Source organism: Desmodus rotundus, chromosome 2 (genome assembly GCF_022682495.2).
Source record: "Desmodus rotundus isolate HL8 chromosome 2, HLdesRot8A.1, whole genome shotgun sequence".
NCBI classification, from domain to species: domain Eukaryota; kingdom Metazoa; phylum Chordata; class Mammalia; order Chiroptera; family Phyllostomidae; genus Desmodus; species Desmodus rotundus.
In genome coordinates, this window is record NC_071388.1 from 44,438,046 (window position 1) to 44,463,145 (window position 25,100).

The following is a 25,100-nucleotide window of genomic DNA, read 5'->3' on the forward strand; positions in this document are numbered from 1 at the left end:
AATGAGGAATTTCAGTCTAAGTGTAGGTTTAATAAACATGAATATTCAACAACTATGTAAGTCCTTGATGCCTTGGCAATTCGAGGGTATAAGTATGTTCTTGGAATGAGGAGAGCACCTCTTTCTCTGAAGAGCATTAGGAGATCAGGAAAATATTCTTTTAGTAAAATGTGAAGTGGTGAGGCTAAAGAAAAAATTAATCACTCCTGCAATTTTCATAGTAGAGACTTGATGACCACCGCCCAACCCAGAGGGGGTTTATAGAAGAAATACTGGAAAGGAAGCTAAAACCTAAAGTCTGCTCCAGAGCTCCAGCCCTGTGAGTTATTACTATAGTTAAGAATCACTATGCATTCAAATTGGAGATTCTACAGTGGAGTCACATATATACTGCAGCATGTTCTTACAAATTCCTGCAGTATCAATAGCATCATACCAGCACCCGAAACACTTCAAATCCATTTATTTATCTACTCTAATTCTCATAAGCAGCTTGTGAGATAATTGTAATTTCCATTCTTACACACCAGAAAATTAAGAATCAGAGAAGTGAGTAACTTTCCCAAAGGAACCAGTTAAGTAAGAGGTAGGGCGGGAGCTGAAACTCAGTTCTTCTGATTTTGAAAGCAGTGAGACCCAGGTCTTAATTTCTGCGCTTCGCATAGATGACAGGCCCGGACACATGGAACGGTAAGCATCTGCCCAGAGTTTCTTGAGAGATAGTTCACTTGTTTCATTAAAGAGAGTTACTGAGTATCCTGCTAAGTCCAGAACGGGCAGCTTTCAAAATTTCCTTTGGCCAAATAATAATTGCATTAAAGTTTTCTTTAGTAAATATTGATTTAAATAAGGAATTAAAATCAATCACTTGAATGTTTCTTAAGAATATACCTACTCTTGCTTTTCAACTTCTTTTTAAACATAATGTATGTGTGAACAGTTTCAGGAGAATGCAATTAAACGAATATGCTAATATCATTAGCTCTAATTGTAAAGATGGACTTTGTTATATCACAAAATGCCTTTAAGCAAAGGACAATAATTCTTCAAAGTTATAATTAGTAAAATATAACAGAGGGTTAAGGTTAATAAACTGATAATCTTTTCTCTGGAGCTAAAACAAACAAACAAACAAACAAAAAACACGTCAAGCTAAGTTTAAAAGCCACCTAAATCAACTTCTGCATGAAAGAATCTGAAACTGTGGTGGTGAGGAAGGAAGAATGACATGTGATGTTTTTTTCAATATGGATTTCTACCCCCACAACCAAATAACATGCTGTCGAGTTCAGGGTCTCTGTCTGACCTAACACCCTTTACTATTCTAATGCTTCAGCCAGGTTCAGCATGTAACGGTCCCCATGTTTCCAGGAGCCTCGACATTTTGTCTCTGGAAATACTGTGAAGGAGAATTCATTCCTTCATTGATCTATTCAAAAAGCATGTGTTGACTGACTACCTCACTGCTCGCTCACTCACCTATAGGATGAACGACAGACCCAAGATCTGTGCTTTGGCAGAGCACCAAGAGCTTGCCGTAGCCGACTCCTACATGCATTTCTACCTCATTCGGAACAGCTCTCCTTTCCTCTCATGTCCAGTATCCACTCAACCCTTCCGCCCTTTGCCCAGGCTGCATCCTTCCTAGCACGCATCTGGTTTCTTCTTTCCTCAGGGAATTCCCATTTCTCTCTCAAGCTCACAATCATATGTAACCCTCTTTCTGAAGTCTAATATTACCCACTTTCTCAGGTGCTCCCCCAACACACTTGTTATGCATGTCTTCTTGTTAAAACAAAGCTCACCATATAATATTCTATTTCCTTCTTTTGTGAGGGTTTGAGGGAACGCTGGTGCTGTGGGTTGAATTGCGTCCTTCAGAATGTCATGTTGAAGTCCTAACCCTAGTACCTGTGAATGGGATTGTATTTGGAAATAGAGTCTTTGGGGATGTAATCAAGTTAAGATGAGATCATATTGGATTAGGGTAGGATGAGCCAAATCCAATGACTGATATCCTTAGAAGAGGAGGGAAATCTAGACAGAAAGACAGAGAGGCACAGAAAGAGAATGCCATGTGAAGATGGAGGCAGAGATTGGAGTGACGAAGCTACGAGTCAAGGAGTGCCAAGAATTGCTGGCAGCCACCAGAAGCAAGAAGAGAAGCATGGAATAGATTCTTTCTTAGAGTCTGGGAAGGACCCAACTCTGCTGACACCGATTTCTAGCCTCCAGAACTGTGAAAGAATAAATTTCTGTTGTTTTAAGCCACCCAGTTTGTGGTAATTTGGTATGGCAGCCTTAGGAACCTAATGCAGTTGATAGTAGCTTCTGTATAAGCTCATCTTCCCAGATACACACATGGGCTCCTGGAAATAGGGGCTGTGGTGATCCATATTTCCTCTCGGCCTTGACATGATGTTAACACAAAGCAGATGCTCAACACGTTTGAGCTGAATGAGGGAACATGCTCAGCACCACCCTTCTGGTTTTAGTCAGTGGATCCCTCCAAAAAGGGTCCAGACCTTTCTCTGAGTGAGCAAGCTTATGAACGAGGTGGAGAGATAAAGTTTAGCCCCCAAACAATGACTTATAGAAGACAAAGAGGAAAAAAATCAAAGTGGGAGAAAATGTATCAAAAATCTTGTAGGCAGGTTCAAAGAGAAAGCGGAGCCAGGGCTGGGCTGGTCAGGAAGGGAGTGTTCAGAATACTTTGGACTGCATTTTAAAACGAGTCATAGGTGATGATTAGGTCCCAGGAGGAGATGTCTGAGGAGTTAAGGGAATGTGTGGGGAAGGCAAGCAAGTGATAAGACTGGACTGGCGTTTGAGGAGAAAACTTGTTTTTTTTTTTTAATATCCTGGAATATGTTTATTGATTTTGGAGAGAGTGGAAAAAGGAGGGGGGAGAGAGAGAAATATTGATGTGAAAGAGAAACACCAATCAATTGGTTGCCTCTCATACATGCCCCGACTGGGAATCAAACCCACCCACAACCTAGACTGGTGCCCAGACCGGAAATCAAACCTGCAACCTTTTGGTATATGAGACGATGCTCCAACCAACTGAGTCACTTGACCAGGGCAAGGAGAAACATTTTCTAAAGGGCCTTGAATGACAGCAAAGCAGGTGAGTCTAAATTTTATACAATGGGGTGTGGGTTGGAGCAACAGGTTCTCGTGTGGCAGCGGGAGGACAAAAACATGGGCAGCTCCAGGTAAGGTGGGCCTGAGCGGGAAGAGCATAAAGTGGGCCAGGGGCTGCTGGGGAAATCCTGAGGAGGGGGCATCTTGGGGACCAATTGGGAACTGAGGAACAAAGGAGCTGAAAGTTTTCTTAGGGAACATCCCTGTCAATCACAGGTGGGGGGCAGAGGGCTCTCATTTGTTGGGGGCAACAAGCTCACTCCTGGGCTCAGAGAAGACAATGTGTTTGTCATCCCAGAGGAGTGAGGCTGCCTTCTGTTTTTAGAAGCCTTTGAAAGACATTCCACAACTTCTCTCCAAAACTCACTTTGGCCTTGAACATGTCTTCAGTGAGCCAGGAGATTCTTTCTACCATCCCCCACGAGAAGCACATTCCTCACTTAAGAAGCACATTTCCCCCTCTTAAACTTTCCTGAGCCAAGAAGAAGAATAAGGAGGTGTGGTCACCATGTCCTGTTGTGAATCCTTCACACACGTAAGGCCCATTCCCAGCCCGTTTTCTGTTCTTCTGTCCATGAAAAATGCTTCTTGTTTATTTACAGTTTTTTCATGGGTCCTGTTAATTGTCTTTGTGGTTTTTGCTTAATCTCCTTTTTGGGTGCTTCTTTGGTTTGGGGTTTCAACGGGCAATCAGAGAGGCAGGGAAGTGTAGCAAGATGAGTGGAGGCTATGTAGTCAGGCAGACCTAAGTTTGAATAGCAGCTCCCCTGTTAACTAGTTATATGTTTTCGAGCAAGTTGCACAATCTCCTGAGCCTCAATTTTCTAATCTGCAAAACAGATCAATAATCTTTATCTCATACTTGGAGAGTTGTGCCAATTAAAAATAATGTACATGAAATTCTTGTAAGCATTCAATAAACGATGGCTCCCATTGGTAGTCTGAGTTGGGGGGATGCTGATTACACTGGGAATACCACCTTTCCAAGCCCTTTAATAAACGCCCTGACAGTCACATGTGCTTAAAAAACTAGACACCTGCAAGTTCAGATGGCATCTATTGCTGCCTCTGATGGTCCCATAAAACACAAACTGGTCTTTTTCAGATATAGCAAAACTACGTACAGGCCTGAGAACTCTGCTAAGAGAACTGAATCTTTTATTTACTCTCCACAAAAGGAGAGCTGCATAACATATCAAATAGTTATTTTGCTTGCAAAGGGACTTGAGTAATGATGTCTTTAAAACTCTCATATCAACTAACCAAAATCATTGGGATTTTTTTAATTGGGAAAGACTAATAAAACTCCCACTGCAGATAAACTCACTCTAATCAGCTCCTTTATATTATTTTCCTTTAATATGTTGTAAGTGCTACTGTGTTAATCATATTTTAAACCAATGTATGCAGTGCGATCTCAAGTAAATAAAACTGTGCAGCGAAAGTGCTGAAGAGAAATATGTTACCGTGCTCAGAGTGTTTATTTCTTAGGGGGCATATGATTTATTTTTCTACAACAAGTCTTAATGGTATAAAGAAAAGCTATTCAGAAAATAGTAAAACAGCTTTATAAAGACATATTATCATCAATATTTAAAAATATGTATATCAAGTAAGCTGCTGAAATGCACCAAAATGGCAATATTGTGTTTCTGAGTGACAGGACTATGAGTTATTGGTTTTTCTTACTCTAACTATTTTGAACTTTACATGTGATTTAAAATGATATTACAATATATTGTTTAATCATACTATAGGATATATTATTAAATTATATAATGATAAATGTATTGGTACTTTATTGAAAAAACATTTTATCAAGATAAGTGAAGAAAAAATGCCATATATTGCTACATTGATGATTCATAATGTGTGACCTACAGATATATTTGTCCCTCTTAGAAAATCACCAAATCCCAGACTTTTAAGGGCTCTTATGTCATCTAACATAACAATATTTGATGTAGGATTGGCCTTTGTAATAATATTAATAATAGTAGTTTGCACTGATGTGCCAGTCCTTTGTAATACGCACTTCAGATGCATTGTTTCATTGGATCTTTTAAAAATGCTCTGAGGTTAGGTACTTGTGGTAGGCAGACTACTGTCCCAAAGATGTCCAAGTTCTAATCCCTGGAACCTGTGAATATGAGTACGTTAGGTTACACGACAAGGGGCGATTAAGGTTGCAAATGGAATTTCAATGGGCGGTCAGCTGAACTTGAGAAGGAGAGATTATCCTGGATTATCTGAGTGAGTCCAGTGTAACACAGGGGTCCTTTTTGGTAGAGGAGGGGGACAGAGAGAGAATGTAAGAGGGATACAATGTGAGAAAGTCTTGACTGGCCATTGCTGGCTTTGAAGGTGGGAGGGAGCTACAAGCCGAGGAATGTGGGCAGCCTCTAGAGGCAGGAAAAGGCAAGGAATGGATCTCCCCTAGAGCCTCCAGAAGGAAAGGCAGGCCTTGATGACACCTTGATTCTAGTCCAATGAGATCTATGTCAGACTTTTGACCTACAAAACTGTAATGTAATAAATGTGGATTTAAGTCACTAAGTTTGTGGTAATTTGTTACAGCAGCCTTTGGACACTAAAATAGTATATTCCAGTTTTACAGGTGAGCAGACTGAAGGGTTAGAAGAGTAATTTGGTCAAGGCCACACATGCGTGGTTAGGGACAACTCCAGCATCTGAATCCAGGTGTCTGATGACAGAACCTGCACTCATGGGCACTTGGCCCACCGGTGCCCCCAAATGATTGTGCAGCATCTGCCTTAGCACAAAGTGTGGAACTCCTTCCCATAGCTCCCGCACTTGAAGACGGTGCTAATTCATAAGTTGACCTTATTTATTGGGGGCTCAAATTGGTCTACCCAGTCACTTTTTCCATTTGACTAATCATACAAAAATAACTTAATTCCTCCTTTCTGAGAAACACTTAAAAAAATCTGAGTCCGATAATCACTTCTCCCCAAGTCTTCTCTTCTTTGGGTGAAACAATCCCAAATTCAGCCCCTCCTTATAGCACGTGGTCTCAAGTTCCAGGACTTGACCGACCTCTCCCCTCTGGAAAGCATCCAGACTGCCAACACCCATTGAAGGACCTAGCCAGTTTCTACCTTACTTTGAATTTGTGTATTTTGATTTTCTTCCATGAGGTTATCATGCTGACCTTAACTCTTCTGAACTTGATTCTATACTATATCTTGAGCTCTTTGATGGAAGTATTTCTAGAGCTCAATCAATAAATAAATACTGATAACTTTTGAATTATCTGGTCTAAAAGACTTGAAAACATAGCTTCTTTTCAAGTTCCTTCTGATATTATCACAAACTGATTCCACTCTTTGTTGACACAAATCACACCTTTCTTGTTCTAGCGTGCAGGGGCAGGAAGAAAAGTCCTGTTAAGCTGCAGTAAGGAACTGTTTTGGTGAACGTGCAGCTTTATAGCGAGACTTGTCACATCACAGGCGGCTCATGTGTTCGTTCTGACATGGAAGGGGGAACCGGGGGGAAAATGAAGAAAATGTTAAGAATCAATGTGATTTTGTCATATTTAAAACATTTTGAATTTTTAGGGCAAGAGACCTGCACATATTAAATATTAATAACTACCTCCTAAAATCTTTGACCATCCACAGTTTTAAATGATCCATGTTGCTCTTCCCTCATTTCTGCAAAAAATGAAGGGCTGACTGTAAACAAATAAGGGAGCCAAAAGACAAAACAAAACAAAAACAAACAGAGACAAAACCCTGGTCTTCTGCAGTTGCATAATGATGAGTGTTTGGTGAAAAAACATGAACCCATATTTCCTTCATTTTGCTCTCTCTCTCAAGGAGGTGTGGGAAGGATGGGGGATAAAATATTTTTGTGGGCTGGTATATAAACACTCAAGTAATTAAATAAGTTGCTCTTTCAGAACTGACTGAGGAGTCAAAGGTATTTGAACATAGCATAAAGTTTGCATTTCCTTTATAAATACCTACAGGTGTAAGAATAGATATAGAAAATGCCACAATTTCATTTGGGGCTGTTCTGAATCCAAAATACTTGAAAAAAGAGTTTGCAATATTGAGGGAAACAGGTGCAGACAGTTTGGACCTCTGGGTGCCTAGGGCCAGTCTCTCGTGGGTGCCAAGTAGAAGATGAGGAGAAGGAAAGCCCAGCTCAGGGCACAGGATGCAGACTGCACTGGTGAGGATTTTAACCCTGCTGCGCTTGCTGCTATTGCGCCTTTATGCTTGGGAAGTCAAACATCTGGGCTATGACATCGGGCTACCTCACAGGGCTCCTGGAAAGAATAACTTAGAATGGTTTCATTTTTTTATTAAAAAAATCTTATTATAATAGGTGATACATTTTATGCTGTAACTGCAGCGCATACTGTAGGTATTCAAGAGAGGAGGCCCTTTTTTGCAAGAATTGTATGATTTACAGAACATCTCTGTGTTCATCTAAAATGGGAGAAGAGGAGCTTCGTGGGTGAGGGGACAGTGAGCATCGATGAGAAAAGGGTAGTTTAAGGTCAGGTGTCTGACTGCGCAGGATCACTTACCTGCCCACCAACTAGGCACTCCTTGGCCCCAGCTGGTAGGGCCTAACTACCCATGGTGCACACGGCACCTGCAATGCAATCTGCTACCCCTTACTTACTCCCACCCAGTTCCTCCTGTTACCAAGTCACCTAGGGTCTGTGATCCCCTACCTCTGTCTAGCTTATAGTTGGCATTTGGACTTAAAACCTCCAGTATTCGGACCCCAAAATTCTGTCTCTTGGACACGCATGGAGTCTGTGGAGGGAGAGTTCCCTACAGCCTCAGTTCTAGAGAATCTAATCCTGGCTGGCTAATTGGTGCCATCCCTAGAGAGGGATTTTGGGATTCAATGTAGCATAGTTGGTGTCCTCCAAACCTTCAGTTCAAGGGCTGCGCCAATGAGGTAACAGCCCTATGATAAGTGAATCCCACGCCATCAGAAGATCTTTTATCGTCAATGCTTCATTGGTATCTAAGGCAATGCTTTCCTCACGCTTGCCATTCAACAATATTCAACGACAGATGTTTACTGAGAACCTACTAAGTGTCATGGACTTACACATTATCTCATTCAATACTTATAGCAACTTTGTAAGATTTTCAGAGGAGGAAGCAAAGGATTAAAAAGATTAAGTAACTTGCCCAAGGTCACACCACTCGTAAGTGGCAGAGCCAAGTTTTGATGCCAACTTAGACCATGCTCTGCTGTCTCATTCTATAAATATCTATTCAGTGCTTAGTTATTTTCAAGACATATTTCCCACCTCTTAAGAAATCAGGCTGCATTACCCCTCCTCAGCTACTCCACGGCCCTGGCTCCAGGAAAGCTAACACTCTAGAGCTTGTTAATTACTCAAGGGCTTTTGGGAAAGGTAGTCAGCTTCTGGTTGGAATGAAGTATGGTTTCAGTCCCTTTGAAGGGGCTAACAGGAGATATCTTGCTTCAGCCTAAACTGCTGAGGGACATATTCAAGTGGACGGCACACAACAGGTTTGGAATAACACATTCCTCAAGTGCTCTGAGTTTCTGACCAACAACGAAAAAATTCTATGGTTAGACTTTTCTTTCTGGACATTCACTAACAGTGATAGTGGAATTAGGTAGCTTTTATGTATATATTACATATAAGCAAAACTCTTCATGGAGAGTTCATCCAGAAACTTCAGGGGGGGCTGGTTCTTGGATGTCTGGACGACTCATGGCATCCTTGGCTCATCCATGAATACTGAGAGCTGCCTGTGTGAGGAGGGAGTGATAACCCCCCTCCCTCCTCCCCTCAGTGAAACACTGTTTCCACCATTCTTTTACCTGCATTGTGAACTCCCCACTCTGAGCCCTGGCAGGTGTGTCTTTTTATTAACTTTTCTCTTCCTGCCAGGACCAGGTCACGGGTGTGAGGTCTGTATAGTCAGTCTCACAGGCCCCACGCTTACAAGGGCCCTGGACTTGGTTTGATGCTCTGTCGTCACCGACTTGAAATTTTTAGAAATTTTTGAACAACAGGCCCTACATTTTGCACTGAGCCATGAAATCATGTGGTTGGTCCTGCTCCTTGCCAGGGAGGAGTCATTCCACACAAGTTTAAGAGTGGTGGTCCCTGTTTACAACTCAGCAGGGACTTCCTCATGGTGGATGGAGAGGTAAGAGGTACACTCTCTTTAGCTTCAATTTCTTCATCTCTGAAATGGGGACAGTAGTACTTACTCTTTCTTGTTACTGTGAGCCCTGAATGACATCATGCATAATACATTCCCATCAGAATGTTCATTTTACAATAGGTATTTGCTAGGTAAAATCCATGGATGACAGAAGGTATAGTAAATAGTTTGAATGCTGGAGTTAGGAGCTGGGTTAGAATAATATCAGACTCATTGTGGTAATCATTTAACAATATATACAAATACTGAATTACTATGTTATACATCAGAAACTAACATGATGTTATATGTCAGTTATATCTTAGTTAGGAAAAGAATCATATCAGCCCGACTGCTTAAAAAGTTGTATACCCTCAGTTAGGTGACTTGGCTTCTCCCAGCCGTAGTTCCTTTACCTATAAAATGGAAATGCTAACATTCACCTTTTAGAGTTGTTTTGGGATTTAAATGGCTAATGTATTTTAAAAACTGAGTTTATCACCTGCTATCTAGTAGGAGCTCAAAAGGTAACAGTTCTTAGATTGGCTCCCTTATAACTCTATTTCTGCACTTATATGATACAACTTCCTGTTTACTATATTACCTACTAAATGTAACCTCCTTGTATATGAAAACAATTTCGTAAAAAATAATTGACGATTATTTTTCTTTCTTTGCTAGACTATGAATTCCTCAAAGGCAGGGACCATGTCTTATTTCCCCTTGTATCCTACAACACATTCTAATGTGTTAAATCTTAGTTGTAGTAAATCTTTCTTCTGCTGTTCATGCCAACAATAAGATGATAATTTTTATAACATTCCTAAATTAGCAATTAATATTTAGCTTGTCAATGATTAAGAAGTAGAATGAATTAAAAATACATTCTTTGCCATCGAAGGCCTTTTTTTCCCCTTGACTTCCACACTTAGCTCATCGTCTTGCATCCCTGGGGCTAGTTCTCGCTCCATTTACAAAGCAATTCCACCAGGGAACATAACTCAGTTTTGTGCAACCAACTACCTTCTCTGGCAACAGCCTGTGTAGAGAGGACAGTGGGGGAAAGCCTTTGCTGAAACCTCAACAGTTTGATGCCTGTTAGAATTCAAATATGCCACAGAACTGTGACTTTCAACCTTTTGAGGTTTATGGATCCCTCCAAGAACCTCTGGAGAGTTATGGACATTCTCTCTAGAGAAGGAGATTCACTATCTTGCATACAATGTCAAGATGTCCTCAGAGCCCCCACAACTCTTGTGCCTCAGGTTAATTCTAATTCTTGTTAGAATAGCCTTGAAAATTCAATGAACTATGTGAAAGACTCAAGTTTCCTGATAAGTTCAGCCTCCACTAGTCACATTTCTAGATTCAAAACAAAGCAAAAACAATTACCACTCCCTAGATTTAACCTCAGGGTTACCCCTGAGGGCCCAGCCCCCCAGCATTAAGGGGTGAGGGCTTCCAGCCAACCAGTGCCTACTTTTTGGAAAACCTAAATTCAGCGGAGTAAAAGGAAGCCTTGTTTGATAATATCGTTTACATTTCCAAATCCCTGGTATCAAGCTTTCTTCCTATCCCTTGTGGCCCTTCCTAAGTTTAGCTGCTGGTGTAATGGGGTAACCATGGCAACAACCACCTGCCTATTTAAAACTGTCTCCAAAGCTAAATAAGGAAGCTTTGAGAAAATGGCTGCTCGCCTGCCTCTCAGTGGACAAATTGGGCACTCCTGGGTATTTTCAACATGAGCAAGCAGGGGGTACTCAAAGAAGCAGCATGCACTCAAAGTTCTTAATATAAAGTGTTCTGGGATCTCGTAAAACAAGGCCTACCTCTATCCACAATTTCTTCACTTATTAGCAGGCACATGGATTTACATGCAAATCCCCATGCCTGTCATTCTAGGGGACCATACTACCTTGACCTTCACCAGGTAAAGGTGAGGCACGAACCTAACTGCAAAGAGTGGTCTTGTTAATGGGAATTGGGAATTAGGAAGGAAAAAGTCATTCAGAGCACGGTAAATTTGGTCATACTTTGCACTAAAACACATAGTTACAACATTTTTCTAACAGAGGTGTTTTGCTAATTGTACTCAACCATGCGGATGATTGCTCTACTTATGTCATATGTTGACCTATGAATTTTTGGAATATAGAGAAATTTCTCCCTCCCTCCACTCCCTTGCTTTCTACCAGCTACAGAGGTGTTGCCTCTTTCTGAGCCAAGAGCGCACACAACTGATCACACTGCACAGCTTGCTCTTTCCCAAACACACTGCATTCTTGCATTTCTTGGTGTCTTTGTGTACATTTGGTTCCTTCCCCTTGGGTTGCCCCTCTCTTTTTGTCAACTTAGAAAATATATACTTGGTTTTCTGTGTCTTGGTTTGGGCGTCTTTGTCATTGGAAAGCTCTCCACACCAAGTTCCATGCCCATCGGTCACCTGGATTCACATCACTTAACACAAATCTCACGTATTTCCGCCTTCCAGTCTGTCTCCACAATTGGACCGAGAGCTGCTGACCAACACCCCCCCCCCCCGCCCCCCCCCCCGCCCCGACCCCACGTCTATTCAAAATATCTCTGGAACAGAGCCTGGTATGGATAAGTGGTATGTTTTCAAAAGATACATTCATTTTGAGTGAATAAACAGAACCCCCATGGGCTTCACAAGCATGCGGCATCTTAACAAGCATGTGTGCATGAGTATGTATAAGGACACCTGTATGAAAAGACCAGAAAAGTATGGAGTAGATGGGGTGTTTTTTAAAAGTGATGTTGTAAATAAACACGAGAGTGAAAAAGGTTGTGAGAAGACAATCAATTGACTTGCATGTTTGTGACTACGGGAGGAGTGTTCCGTGAGTGCGCATGACCCGTGGGTGGGTGTGAGAGCAACAGAATGCGCACGGAGACTAGTTCAGCGATGATCGGACCCTAGACATCCCTTTTCCTGAAGCTGAAAGACCTTCATTATGTTCAGTTTCTGATCTCTAAAAATCTAAAAAGACTTTCTTCTTCCTGGCCAAACTCTCAGGCTGCGGGGTCAGGGGAAAGGAGTAGGAATGAAAATGATGGGGCTTTTCAGGAGTTGGACTTCAAGTGAATGCTTCAGACACCCGGCCCTTCGCATAACGAGAATCCTGCTGGCTGAAGTCAGGCCCGTCAAGCTGAGTGTGAATCCTTCCCTACCTGACTGAGGGAGGGTACAGTGGCGCCCAGGGGTCATCTTGAAATGATACAACAAAGAGGAAAGAGAAAGGATGGAAATTAACTACCGTGATGAAAAAAAGAAGGGAAAAAGGTAACTTAACAATCCCAGGGATAGCAAATGCCAGGCACCTCTCACTTCCTGAAAATCCCCTCCCGCCAGCAGGGAGGGTTTGGTTTTATTTGCACATGATCTGTTTTTCTCTCTCCTCTCCTGTTTGGACTTAACACCCCTCACTCTGGGCGAAGGCTAAGGCTGCGATCCGGTGGGCTGGGGTCTCGCTGCCTCTCCTGCCCTCTGCTGTCGGGGTAGGAGGCGGCGACGCCCTCCGGGTCCTCGGCCCCGGCTCCCGGGCTGCCGCCCCCTCCCCTTCGGGACCGAGAGAAGCTGGGGCCATGCCATCCAGCCTGCCCCTCTCCCCAAGAATCGCGGGGGCTGGGGGTGCGGGAGCAGCACATTTTGGGAAAGCGGCCGAGCCCCAGGAAGGGCTCCACTTAGCCAAGAACTGACTCCACTCGCCCTGGCTGGCGCTTCGCTCCATTCCTCCCGCCCCCTGCTCCCTCCCTCTGCACTTCGCCCTCTGGGAGGGGACGGGAGGCAAGGCGTCAGTTTTCTGACATTGTTTTCTTCTTGGAAATGGAAGCCCTCCTTCCGGCAACGTGGCAGGAAAGCGAAGTCCCTGGGCGGCCGGGCCAAGAACACTCGGGTGCTAGCAGGTGGAGGCCTCCTACGGGGCCGCGGCGCAGGGCGGCGCGCGGGCAGCTCGTAGCCGTAGAGGCTGCACCCCAAAGGCCCTCTTACCTGCTGTTGAATTTCTCAGGGTGTTTCTCTCTCATCACGTGGAACCGGTGTGCAATGGAAGCATCCTGGAAGGAAAAGAGACAGAAAGCAGATCCCTGGTTAGTTAGTGGCCATGATGGTGCGATATGGAAGGAAGGGAAGCAAAGGTTCTCACTGAAATCCCCCAACCTCGGAGAGCCTGTCTCACAGGGGAGAACAGGTCCCAGGTTAGGGGCTAGTGGCGTCCACGCTGGTAGACAGACTCCTTGCAGTATTCATCCTCGACCGGACCATAGTCCAGGGGGAGGGAAGGGGACAGCCGCGGCCCTTTGTTTGAGGAGAGAGGGTGTCTGGATTTGTGAGCAGCAATAACGCAGAAGCCCTTGTGTGTGGAGGGGGGGCGGTTACTGAGGGTGAGCCTTTGGAAATGCCTTGCCATATCCATTTTTAGAAAAGTACTTTTTATTTTGGAGTATTTTAAAACTTACAAGAAGTTGCAAAAAGAGTACAGTGACTTCCTGCGTCCCTTTCACCCAACTCACCCCAGTGATAAGTTCTTTTTTTTAAATTTTATTGTTGTTCAAATACAGTTCTCTCCCTTTTCTCACCACCCCAGCCTAACCCCCAGCCCTCCCCACCTCCCTCCTGTTTCCAGCCCCCCCCATTGTCCATGTGTCCTTTATAATTGTTCCTACAAACCCTTCACCCTTTCCCCCTGAAATTCCCTCCACTCTCCCCTCTGCTCACTGTCAGCCTGTTCTCAATTTCAGTGTCTTTGGTTATATTTTGCTTGTTTGTTTGTTTTGTTAATTAGCCATAAACGACCCTGAATAGCTGCTACAATTTTGAGAAAGAAGAGCAAAGTAGGAGGGATCACTATACCTGATACCAAACTGTATTACAAGGCCACTGTAATCAAAACAGCCTGGTACTGGCATAAAAACAGACAGACAGACCAATGGAACAGAACAGAGAGCCCAGGAATAAACCCAAGTCTCTACGGTCAATCAATTTTCAACAAAGGGAGCAGCAGCATAAAATGGAGTAAAAATAGCCTCTTTAACAAATGGTGTTGGGAGAGCTGGACAGCTACATGTAAACGAGCACCAACTTACACCATACACAAAAATAAATTCAAGGTGGATAAAAGACTTAAATGTAAGCCGTGACACCATTAAAGTCCTAGAGGAGAACATAGGCAGGAAAATCTCAGATATTTCACGCAGCAGTATTTTCATTGATATGTCCCCAGTGATAACTTCTTACGTAACTACAATACATTGTCAAAGCCAGAAAACTGACGTTGGCAAAGCATGTTATATATTAACTCTTAATCACCCACAATAGTAGAAATAATTGGTAGGGTTGGATAACATGCCTAGTAGAGAATAAAAAGTCTGTTTAAACTTCTGGCTTCTGCTTCTTGATCGCTCCTTGCAACAGCTCGCTCCAAGGTCCATGACAGGTTCATTACCACATTCTATGGGCACTTTGCTGTCCTCCCTTTAGCACACCCCTTTGCTGCTTTCCTGGCCACTTTCTCCTGAGAACTCACAGTGTGGAAGGCTCCTGGCACCAGGCTTCTGGGTTCTCAATCCTGGGACCAGAACCTCTTAGCCCTGAGTCCGGTCTGTAGCCCACACTCTGTGTTGGGACCATCTCCAGTTCTCATCATTGTTACCAGCATCCACTGTCTCCACAATGTCTATCTCTAGTACCAACCGTACACTTCAGACCTAAAAATGAACTCATCTTTCCTCCTCAAACTTGGTTTTCCACCCTTGTTTATGGTCTGATTTTCCAGCAGAAGAATGTGTAACACCCTCTTATCCCTCAAGCCCCATGGTCCCATGCCAGCACTTGGGCTGGGGTGGGGGAGAGACAGACACAAGAGAGCTGATTCAGATTTGTTCAGGGGGAAAAAAACCCCCAGAAATTCATTTACCAGAATATGTGGGTAAAAGAGAACTGAAATTCCATACAGTGAATTCTCAGCTAGTGCATATTAATTCTGTTTCTTAATGTGGAAATGCTACGTAACATTTTTTCTGGGATTTTTTTTTTAATGTAAGGAGGCGTAGTGCAGCGAAGAAGCATTTTGTGAGCATATGCTGTGTGTGATGAGCAAAATACAAGCTAATGGTGGGGACAGAAAATCCAGAGGCAAGTTAGGGGGCAAAGAGGAGCTTTTGTAGTATGTACACTTGGCAGAGGAGTGAAGCCCGCCAGCAGCCCCCTACTGAAAAGTAGACAGGCCAGGTCAAGGATATGGCCTTATTCTGTGGTTGGCAAGTACTCTTTGCTGAAATCATGTCTTAGAAATTTCAAGTTTAAACTCTAGTTATTGATTTAGATTTTGGTTTAGGACACATGAAGACTTGAAGGCCTTGGTTAGGTAGGCACCCTGTGGACGCACGACGGGAGATGCACACACCCCGGGGGCCTCAGTCCTCTGTCCCCCGAGCTGCCTGGGCGGCGCTCCTGGCAGCTGGGCTCTGCGCTGCCAGACTGCGCCCACCTCCTTCTCCCTGAGCAAGTTTCAGTGAACACCCTGAACCAAATTCATGTGACATCTGTCAAACGCTTCTCTAGAATTCAAGAAAACATTCCATCTGCTTGTGTTCCTTTGAAGAACCAATTTTCTTCTGTCAGGAAAAAAACAAAAGAAAGAAAAGAAAAGAGAAAAGCAATCACATGTTGCCGGGCATGACTTGTACTTCATGACTCTCCCACCCCCAGTGCTGCTTCAACTGGCTCCCAGCTTCTTATTCTCGGGGATGTGTGCACAGGCCCCTCCCCCTGTGTAGTTCCTTTATCTTTGGCTTTTGCTAACTAGGTTCTGCAAAACTTCTTTTCACAAAGAGCAGCTTTTACAATATTATTAGTTAAGCATGTGGGTCTTGATTTGACAGTGTAATTCCTCGGTAAATGCATGAAGTAGTGAAGGAGAGTTGAGCGGTTCCTTTGCTGTTCACTCCTGAAAAGGCGATGCTGGTCAAGATCTGACCATGTTTCCTTCCCTGGGGATTAAAAAGAGAGTCAGGGTTCACTTTTACCCTCTGTTGAGCTTCTCTCTGTCAGGCACTGAGCGGGCTGTCCTTACATTCTGTAGTGATCTCATTTAAATTTTGGAAACCAGTACTAAACCGGTCAAAGGCTTTTTTGGTAATCATTACAGCAAAATGGGACTTCTGTTCTGAAAAGAGTGGGGTGTAGATGGGAACTGCAAACCTGCGGACGTGATGATGGCATTTTTGAAGACATCATTTTCTCGGGTCCCCTCTGTGAAGTGTTGGGTGAGATGACAGCAATGAGGACATGTGGTTACTCTTCCCCGAACGGAGAGTCCAGTCGCACAGTGGGACAAAATATTCCAGTAGCCCTTCCAAACCCAAGCAGCAGTGCCTAGACTCTGAGAGGCTGGGATGTCTACGCTGGTGATGTGTGGTAGAAATAAATTTACGGTTTTCTTATAGCCACTTAAAAATGTGAAAGGAGAGGACGTTAACTTTAAGAATACAGTTTAGTTAAGAAATCCTATCCTTGTAACATGTAATTAATATAAAAATTATAGCAATATTTTAAATTCTTTCCTTCATACTACACTTTTGAAATTTAGTGTGTATTTTATACTTAGAGCATCTCTCGGTTTAGAGTAGCCCCATTTCAAGGACACAATAGCCGCATGTGGCTAATGGCTACTATATTGGACAATGCATTTCTAGGTCCCTTTGGCAATTTATGAAGATAAAAAGACAGAGAGGAGACGGTGAAAGAGATTATTTGGATTGTTCTGAAAAATTATGGCAGATTGGGGAATTGAAGAGTATAGACCGCTTGCTGAAGACCCCTTTCGGTGAGTCCCATTGTTTCAGTACCTTCATGGCTCTCACAGGTGACACAGAAAAACCTGAGGCTGAAGGAGTCCAAAGGTTAAATTCCCTAACAGGTAGGAGGTCTGTCATTGTGGAAACTGGGCTGGTGAAGTCTGATAAGTATGGCTGTAAGGTGGAAATGGTGCGTGGGGCAGTGTGGTGGCTGTGGCCTCTCCTTGACCCCTGGGGTCCCTGAGCATCAGAAATAGATTTCATTGAATCAAGGGATTAGCTGTTCACTCATCCTGTCGAGGCTCAGTGAAAGCAGAGCCTTTGAGGCATTCAGAGTTACACATACCCGAGGAATTATTTCACAGTCCCCAACTTCCTGTCACTGATACCTGGCCATTCTGACATTTCTGCAAATCTAAAAATAAAGAGCAGAGACAAGGAGGCCAGAGAAGTTAGAGGAAGTAGTGTTCCGAATGACTGTGTTTAAAATCTCCTGCCAATGGACGGAATCAGAGGGACTGAGAAGGCCAACTATTTCAACTCTTCATTGAGGGGAGCTGGCATATATATGGGTGATGGGGATGTGGTGACAATGAGGCCACAGTCACTCCTTGGTTAGGCCAGAGTCTGCCCTGTTTATCTCTCCATCTATTAAATGGGTTCTGTTGGTAACAAGGGTACCAGTGAACTATCAGGGCAAATTCTTTACCAACTATGGGCACCACCGTGGTGGTCATTGTCATCACCTCTGTAAGGCAAGGCAGCGGACATTTGATATTAATAGATATTCCAGGTCCTTCAAAAGCTGCAAAGACTTCGCAAGGCTCTCTTTGCCAAAGAAGTCCTACTCTAATCATTGTAAGGAAGTAAAACCGTGGGTTGGTTTACATACCTACTTCTCCTCTTACAAAGTTTGGGAAATCAAATAGGGAGCAAGAGCTTCTGCAAATGTCAGCCCCAGATTTTGTTAGGGTTGTCTGTTGGCTACTTGTTTTCTCAAGAATTTCCCTTTCCAACTTTTAAAGAGCGAGCACACAAACCCTGCAAACATTGAAAGAAGGCTAAGGGCACACCAAGGAGATAAAAAAAAATCCTAGTTCCTCCCTGCTTTGCAATAAAAATATCAAATATGTACGAGCTAAAGGTGTGTGGGGAAATTATAAGGAAAGATACTGTGAAGTTCTTGATAATTTGGAAGATGAATAGATTGCATTATTATAAGTCAGCCTAGGGAAAATAAATATCTTGACCACTGAGTGGGATGGAGACTCTGTTTGCATGCATTTCCCTTGGGGACAATTAGTTGGTCTTCTTCTTTCCTTTCCCAGTTGTTTGCAAGAATGAATTAAAACTATGACCAGCGTTGGCTCTTGGGATAAGGCTTGGTTATCTAGTCGAGGTGAGGTTGTCTATTCTCTTTTACTGTGTTCAACCATTTGGTAAGCTAATACTGAGTGCTATATATTTTTTTTCTGTGTGGAGAGAGACAGGGGGTATCAGGAATCATGTTGTTTTGGGCAGCCAGAGTGTAGGTGTGTTAAGAGAGAGGATTTGGGGCTGAAGACCCTGAAGGCAGCCATGACTGTCACCTGCCCCCTAGAGGTTCCCAGGCAGGTCACCCTGCCCTGCTGCTCAGCTTTCACTTTTGGCTGGTTGCTCATGGGTGCTGGTTCCCCTCTGCCTCTCTCTTTCTTCTCCTTGATCTATTTCAGTTCTGGTTTCTGCTTCTGTGAAGAACCACTTCCTTTGACAATTCTCTGCTCTCATAGGCTGTCTTCAGACTTACTAAAGACTTTATAGGAACCATCTACATCAGAATTATCTCAGGGGCTTGTTCAAAATACAAATCCCCAGACCTTACCCAGACCAACTGAATCAGAGAACGAATCAAGATGGAATTCCATCAGGGGGTGGAATTGGCATTCTGAGAAGAGGCACAGGTGAGCTATCACACACTAAATTTTGAGTCATCCCCAGCCCCGCACCAAATGCTGCTGTGTCTGGTGACGTGAAGGTGGAGGGGAGTGTGCCGAAGCTGCGGGGCTCATGGCCCACAGCTCAGTGGGCTCCGAATCTCCACAGCAGGGACTCCTGGCTCAACCACTCACCAGCTCAGACGTGTCTGTACCTTTCTAAGCTAAAGTTCCTTCTTATAAAATGCGGAAAGATAATGATGATACCTACCAACAGGAAAACTACGCCTGGTATGCAGTAGGTACCCAATAAATATTAGCAAGTTATATCCTAGTTGTTACAGGCAAAAGACTCAAGTTTTTGTGAAAATGTAATGACAGGAAGCCCATGCTCCAGAAGCCCCATGAACACCAGACATGTCAGTCATGTGTGATTTGTAGGAGGAGAACATTGCATGTCCCCATCAGAGGAAGTGGAGCCTAGCAGGTGATCCAAAAAGGAGATGGGCCTTTGAGCCAAGAAGAGGAGGGAGGAGTCTGCCTAGGTCACTGGCGAGGGGAGCTGGAAGAATCCTAGGGAAAGATGGCTCCCCCAGCTGAGGCCACGGGAGCTAGAAGATGAACAAGATCCAGGCACAGAAACCCCTGAACTCATGCCTGGTCCGATCCGCCATCCTCTCAGAACCTGACTGTGGGCCCAGCAGTGCCCCTCTCTTCTGCTTAGTAACAGAAAAAGAGCACTGTATTGGGAGTCAGAAAATGAAGGCAAATCCCTTGATCTGTCTCTGTTTCCTCACCTATGAAGTAGAGATAATACTACCCTTAGTGTAGTCATAAGAATCAAGAAAATATCGGTAAGTATGGAAAATTTTAAATCTTACAAATGTAAGGTATTACTATTATTAATCCTTTCCTTTCCCATGGTTGTTCTAGTCTTATTAAAAAACAAAACCTTTTCCTTAAACCTGCTCTTGTCTCAATATATCTATCGTTTCTTCTCGCACACTTTTTTTTAACAACCAAAATTGTCAAAAGAAGCACAGGTGAGGATGGGTGAGGAGGCAGGTATCACACAGTCTGGGTTTGGAGGGATTCAAATGCATATGAAACTGGGCAGCATAATTCCTCAGACAGGGGCACAGAGGAAAGAGTGGCTTCAGAATGAGGCACAGCATGAGTGTGCCAGTTCTGCCCCTTATTCATCCCATGTCCTGAGGCCTCACCTGTAGAAAGGGGACGGTGGGGACAAGATACCTGCTGGATTGCTGTGAGGACTAGAATACGTAAAGGAGAGCACACAGTAGGAGCTCAATACATGCTACCATCTTTGTTGTACCTCCCTCTAAATCCCAGCTCTATTTACAACAGTGATGGATCTCTTTTCTCTTTCATCCTGCCCCCAATAGTTTGGGAAGCAATGTCTACTCTGTCTTTGTTGGACCAGAAGGTGAGTTCATTGAAACAAAGTAGCTGAGCACTGGGGGCTGGGGGAAGAAGAGAAGTGTGGCACCATCTGTGTGTATGTGTGGCAGAGGGAGGAAGAGACAGGCACAATTAAACCAATCCCTTCAATCTAAGGCAGAGAGTGCACGGATGGGGTGAGTACAGAGGGTTGTGGAAACACCAAGAGGGAGCACAGAGCTCAGCCTAAGGGGTCAGCCAGGGGATATGCCTCTGGAGTGTGGGGAATGGGGCTAAGAAGAGGGAAGAAAACAGGAGAGAAGGAATTCTGAGAGTCAAGGCAGCCAAACTAGTTTGGGACCACGTAGTCCTCTTTGGAGAACAGAGTTCCAACTCTGAAAGCTCATGTGAGGGTCTCCTGCTGACCTCACCCCTTGGTTACTTCTTGGTGTTGCTTTCCTTTAACTGCTTCAAATTATCCAAAGGGTAAATCTGTCTTTTGAAAATGACCTGTCTTTTCTTGTGTTAACATTACAGGGGAGGGAATTTCCGCTATAATCAAGGATGGGGGCTTGGTGCAATCAATAAAGATGTCCAGATGCAAGGATGCAGGGACCCAGAAGGGAACAATGGTGGACTAGAACCTTTCCTGCTCATCTGGGCATTTCTCTTCTACGCAGAAAGGCAATCCCTGGCCAACTTACCACGCCAATGGAGAAGTAGTTGTTCATGATGTCGTACGGGACCTGGTCCCCATTCTCCACCTCTTCTCTGGGGATGACTTCCAGGTGCCAGCGGTCCAGCATCACCAAGGGGCTCTGCTCGATCTCCTTCAGGATTTTCGTCAGGCTCCCCCCTTCATAACCTGTAGAGCATAACATTGCATTTTCCCCAAAGCAGACAGCTAAGTTGTTGCTGATGTACAGGCCGCTGTCAGGGCAGGGAATCCTGTGGGCATCTGTGACTTGGAGTCCCCTCAGTGTGTCTGTGGGCCAGAGACACTTACATTCCCTGAGCCACAGAATAGAAGAGGACAATACGGAGTAATTAGAAAGAAGCTGGGGAGATTTGAAAACCGGAGTAGATGGGGTGGGGTGGGTGCAGGCCAAACGTGGGCAGGCTGTGCTGCTGAAGTAGGCCCTAGAGAATTGGTGGGCTGGGTGGCCGCGAAGCTGCTTGTTGAAGAACAGAGGATCCATTTTCACCCCATGTCATGTTGCAGAGGAACAGGGTGGTAGGCAGAACTTTAAGATGACCCCCACGATTCCTGCCCCTGCTCCCCTCCCCTACCCCCTGGCCAGTGTATACACCATTCGAACCCCCTGGGATTTGTGAATATCAGACGGGAGAGTCACTGTCCAGTTAGGTATGTTATATGAAACAGCTGACTTTAGCAAAGGGAGATGGATTGTCCTGTGTGGAGCTGACCTAATCAGGGGAGTCCTCAGAATGGACTGGGCTTTTCCTTGGGAAATAGAAGCTTGAGAGGGATTTGACATGAGGAAGATTCTCTGTTCCAGCTTTGAAGATGGAGGGACCATCTGGCAAGGAATGAGGGAGGCCTCAAGCATCTGAGAGTGGTCCCAGGGGACAACCAGCAAGGAAACAGATCCCCAATCCTACAACCATGAAGAACTGAATTCAGCTAACAACCTGAATGAGCTTAGAAGCAAATTCTTCCCCCGGAGCCTTCAGTGAGGAGCAGAGCCTGTCTAATGCCCTGCTTTCAGCCTGTGAGGGCCTAAGCAGAGAACCTGGTCACCCTGCTCCAGCACTTCTGGCCTAATGGACTGTGAGCTAAAAATGGATGTTTTAAGCCTCTACATTATGATATTTATTATGTAGCAATAGAAAACTAACATAGAATGTGAATCGTAAGTGATAAGAGGTTAGTAGGAAGAGACAGTCTTTTCTTTCAAATAACACTTCTATTGTTTTTAATCCTCACCATAAGACATTTTTTCATTGCTTTTTTTAGAGAGAGAGGGAGAGAGAGAGAGAAGCATCAATTGGTTGTCTCCCGTACATGCCCAGACCAGGGATCGTATGTGCAGCCTAGGTATGTGCCCTGACCAGGAATTGAACCCCCAAACCTTCAGTTACAGGAGGACACTCCAACCACTGGAGCCACAGTTCTGTGTTCCTGCTTACATTTGGGGCAAACTTGAAGAGTATTTTCAAGTTGCTAGGGCTTTGGTCAGCTCATTAGGGGATGCCCCACAAGACAGCACTGGCAGCACTTATGTAGTGGAGGGACTTGAAACTATGTGGGAGCACAGGCTGGGCTTCCTGCATGAAATCTGTGCCTAGCTAAGCTGCCTAGATGCTCAGGGCCTGGGGCCACACTCCGCCTGTCACTCTGAACAGAAGGCTCTTTTCTAGTCTCAGTGAGTGGCTGAAGACCCTGAAAGCTCTTCCAGTACCTGCCAACTTGCTCCTAGGGCTGGCTCTCACTTACTCTGGCCCAAGCATGAGCCAATCTCTGACCGCCGACTGACCGCTGCTGGGCCTGGTCTTGAATTGCTCTCTGAGTTGATCAGTTACCTTAAGCCCCACTCCGGTTCTGCCTGCCAGGCTGATCTGTGTGCTGCTTGTGCTGATCCGAACTTCTCCACTCTCTGGAGCATGCCCAGCTCTGTGGGGGCTGTTGCAGTTTGCAAAGGTCTCAACTTAGCTCCTGCCCATTGTCCTGTAAGGTTACTATCTGAGGTCCCCCTTAGGGAATTTTCAAAATGGGGGCCCATGGCTATGGGGGGCTAAGATGATCTGGATGCGCGTAACAGCCGGTGATGTGGCTTTTCAGTCTGCGTTCTGAGTCCTAATTTAGAAGACCGGTAATTTGGGAAGGGGGGATTTTATGCAGAAAACACCTAAGTGTGCCCCTCCTGGGATGGGCACTGGGGGGGCAGACAAAGGGGGCTCTACCTTAAAGTGGACTTGTTCTACTGGGGAAGGCAGGCAGTAAGCAGACAGTTCCAAGAGGACAGTAACAATGTAAGGGGTAAGCATAGGCCTTGGCATGGAGTGCAGGGCAGGAAAGTGTCCATGAAGTCAGTCTGGCCCCAGAGTGGAGTATGATTCTGTGGAATGTGATCCCTGAAAAGGAAATTCAACCTTACTTTGTGGAGCATCCCTGTCGACTGGAAAGCTTATCCCCAGGGGAGTGCCACTCACAGGCAGACTCACCTCCTCCCCAGCGGAGACATCTGGCCAGGTCATTTCCTGTTCCAAGAGGCAGGACAGCCACTGGTGGATGCTTTGCAAAGTTGGCCTTATCTGTAACCCATGCAGAGGAATAGAGAACCATATGCCATGGGTTATAGAATGTTCGCGTTATCTAGTTATCTCTGGCCTGATGCCTGACCCCCTCCATAGCGTTCCTTGTTTGAATACCTCCCATGATGGGGAGCACATCTTTTCCTAAAGTCATTTCTTCCACCTGCAGTGTGCTGACTACTACAAAGGGCTTTCCCCCCATATTTAGCAAAACCTGTCTCCCTGTAACTTGCACCTCTTCATCCTAATTTCATCCTAATCTGTCCCTTTGGGATGATAGCACACCTGAAAAGCATTAGTTTGCAGGGCTTTAACCCTTAATGGTAACCAGCACTTATTACATTTATCCCTCAGACCAACCCTACCGGGTATTATCATTTTCCTCACAAATGAAGAAACTGAGGAACAGAGAAGGAAAGTAATTCCAGAGCCAGGATCCAAACGCAGAGCTCTACAACTCCAGGGCCATGCCCATCCTTTCTTGAAGGGCTCAGCAGGTGCACAGACAGTGACACAGGTGGGGTTTGAGACATTGGGGAACAGTGGGGCATTTGGAAAACTGAAAATGTTATACCTAAAGTCACTCATGTTCGAAAGTTTAAACATAACATTGCATCTAACAGAAAACTTCCAGGTGTCATTTGGCACCCAAGAAGCAGTTTGCCACTTCCACCACCTCCCAGACTTGCAAATACACAGACTCCTAATCTTATGTCCTATGCTGCTGTGAAGCAGCCTCAGACTGCATTAGAGAACGCACAGCAGACCGTGGATGTTTTAATCTGGCTGAAGATCTACAGCAGTAGGTTGGCTGACTGGGAAAGTTGAACGAGGCACAGGTACCCAGGGCTCCAGGGGGCACTATTTACATAAGCCTCAGTTCACCTAGTGCTGTGGGACTGAGTGACATTATGGGGGAGCAGTGGTGGGGGGGCCAGGGCGATGCAGGAATCAGCATCCTACATGAGGCTCACACTAGGGTTGCCCCAGCAAAACAGTTCATAGGTCCCTCAGCTTGTCTGACTTATGCCAGAAGTGGCTGAGCCCAGTCAAAACATAGGGCTGAGATTACTGCTGGGAAGGTTGAGATGGAGGATGGAGCAAAGCAATAGACTCTCACATCCTTCCCAGCACCTATAGTCTGTGTTTATGCCCTGCTGCCTTTGCACATTCTGTTCCCTTTGCCAGGAAGGCCCTTGTTTCCTTAGGTCTGCTCTTTCTACCAGAACCTCCTTCTCAGCAGGTCAACCATCCTCACAGTGTGGAGGCTAGAAAGCTGGATGCCATCCTAGGTTTCCTTCTCTCTCACCCCACATCCATGCACTCATCAGTTCCTCTGTGCTTTCCCCTTAGTAGATCTCCAAGC

The 25,100-nt window shown here is 44.7% G+C and overlaps 1 protein-coding gene across 8 annotated transcripts in view; it reads right to left on the reverse strand.

The window, feature by feature from the left end:
- Nucleotides 1–25,100, reverse strand: part of DGKG (diacylglycerol kinase gamma) — a 191,523-nt gene that overhangs the window by 78,097 nt on the left and 88,326 nt on the right. For all 8 annotated transcript variants that reach the window (XR_008426130.1, XM_053918191.2, XM_053918190.2 and 5 more), the window contains 3 exons: nt 23,645–23,734; nt 21,163–21,323; nt 13,339–13,403 (listed from right to left, as the gene is read on the reverse strand). Coding sequence is in view for 7 of the 8 variants with exons in the window: in XM_053918191.2 (XP_053774166.1) it covers nt 13,339–13,403; nt 21,163–21,323; nt 23,645–23,734 (316 nt within the window). In the remaining variant the exon portion in view is untranslated. The remainder of the gene's footprint in view (nt 1–13,338; nt 13,404–21,162; nt 21,324–23,644; nt 23,735–25,100) is intronic.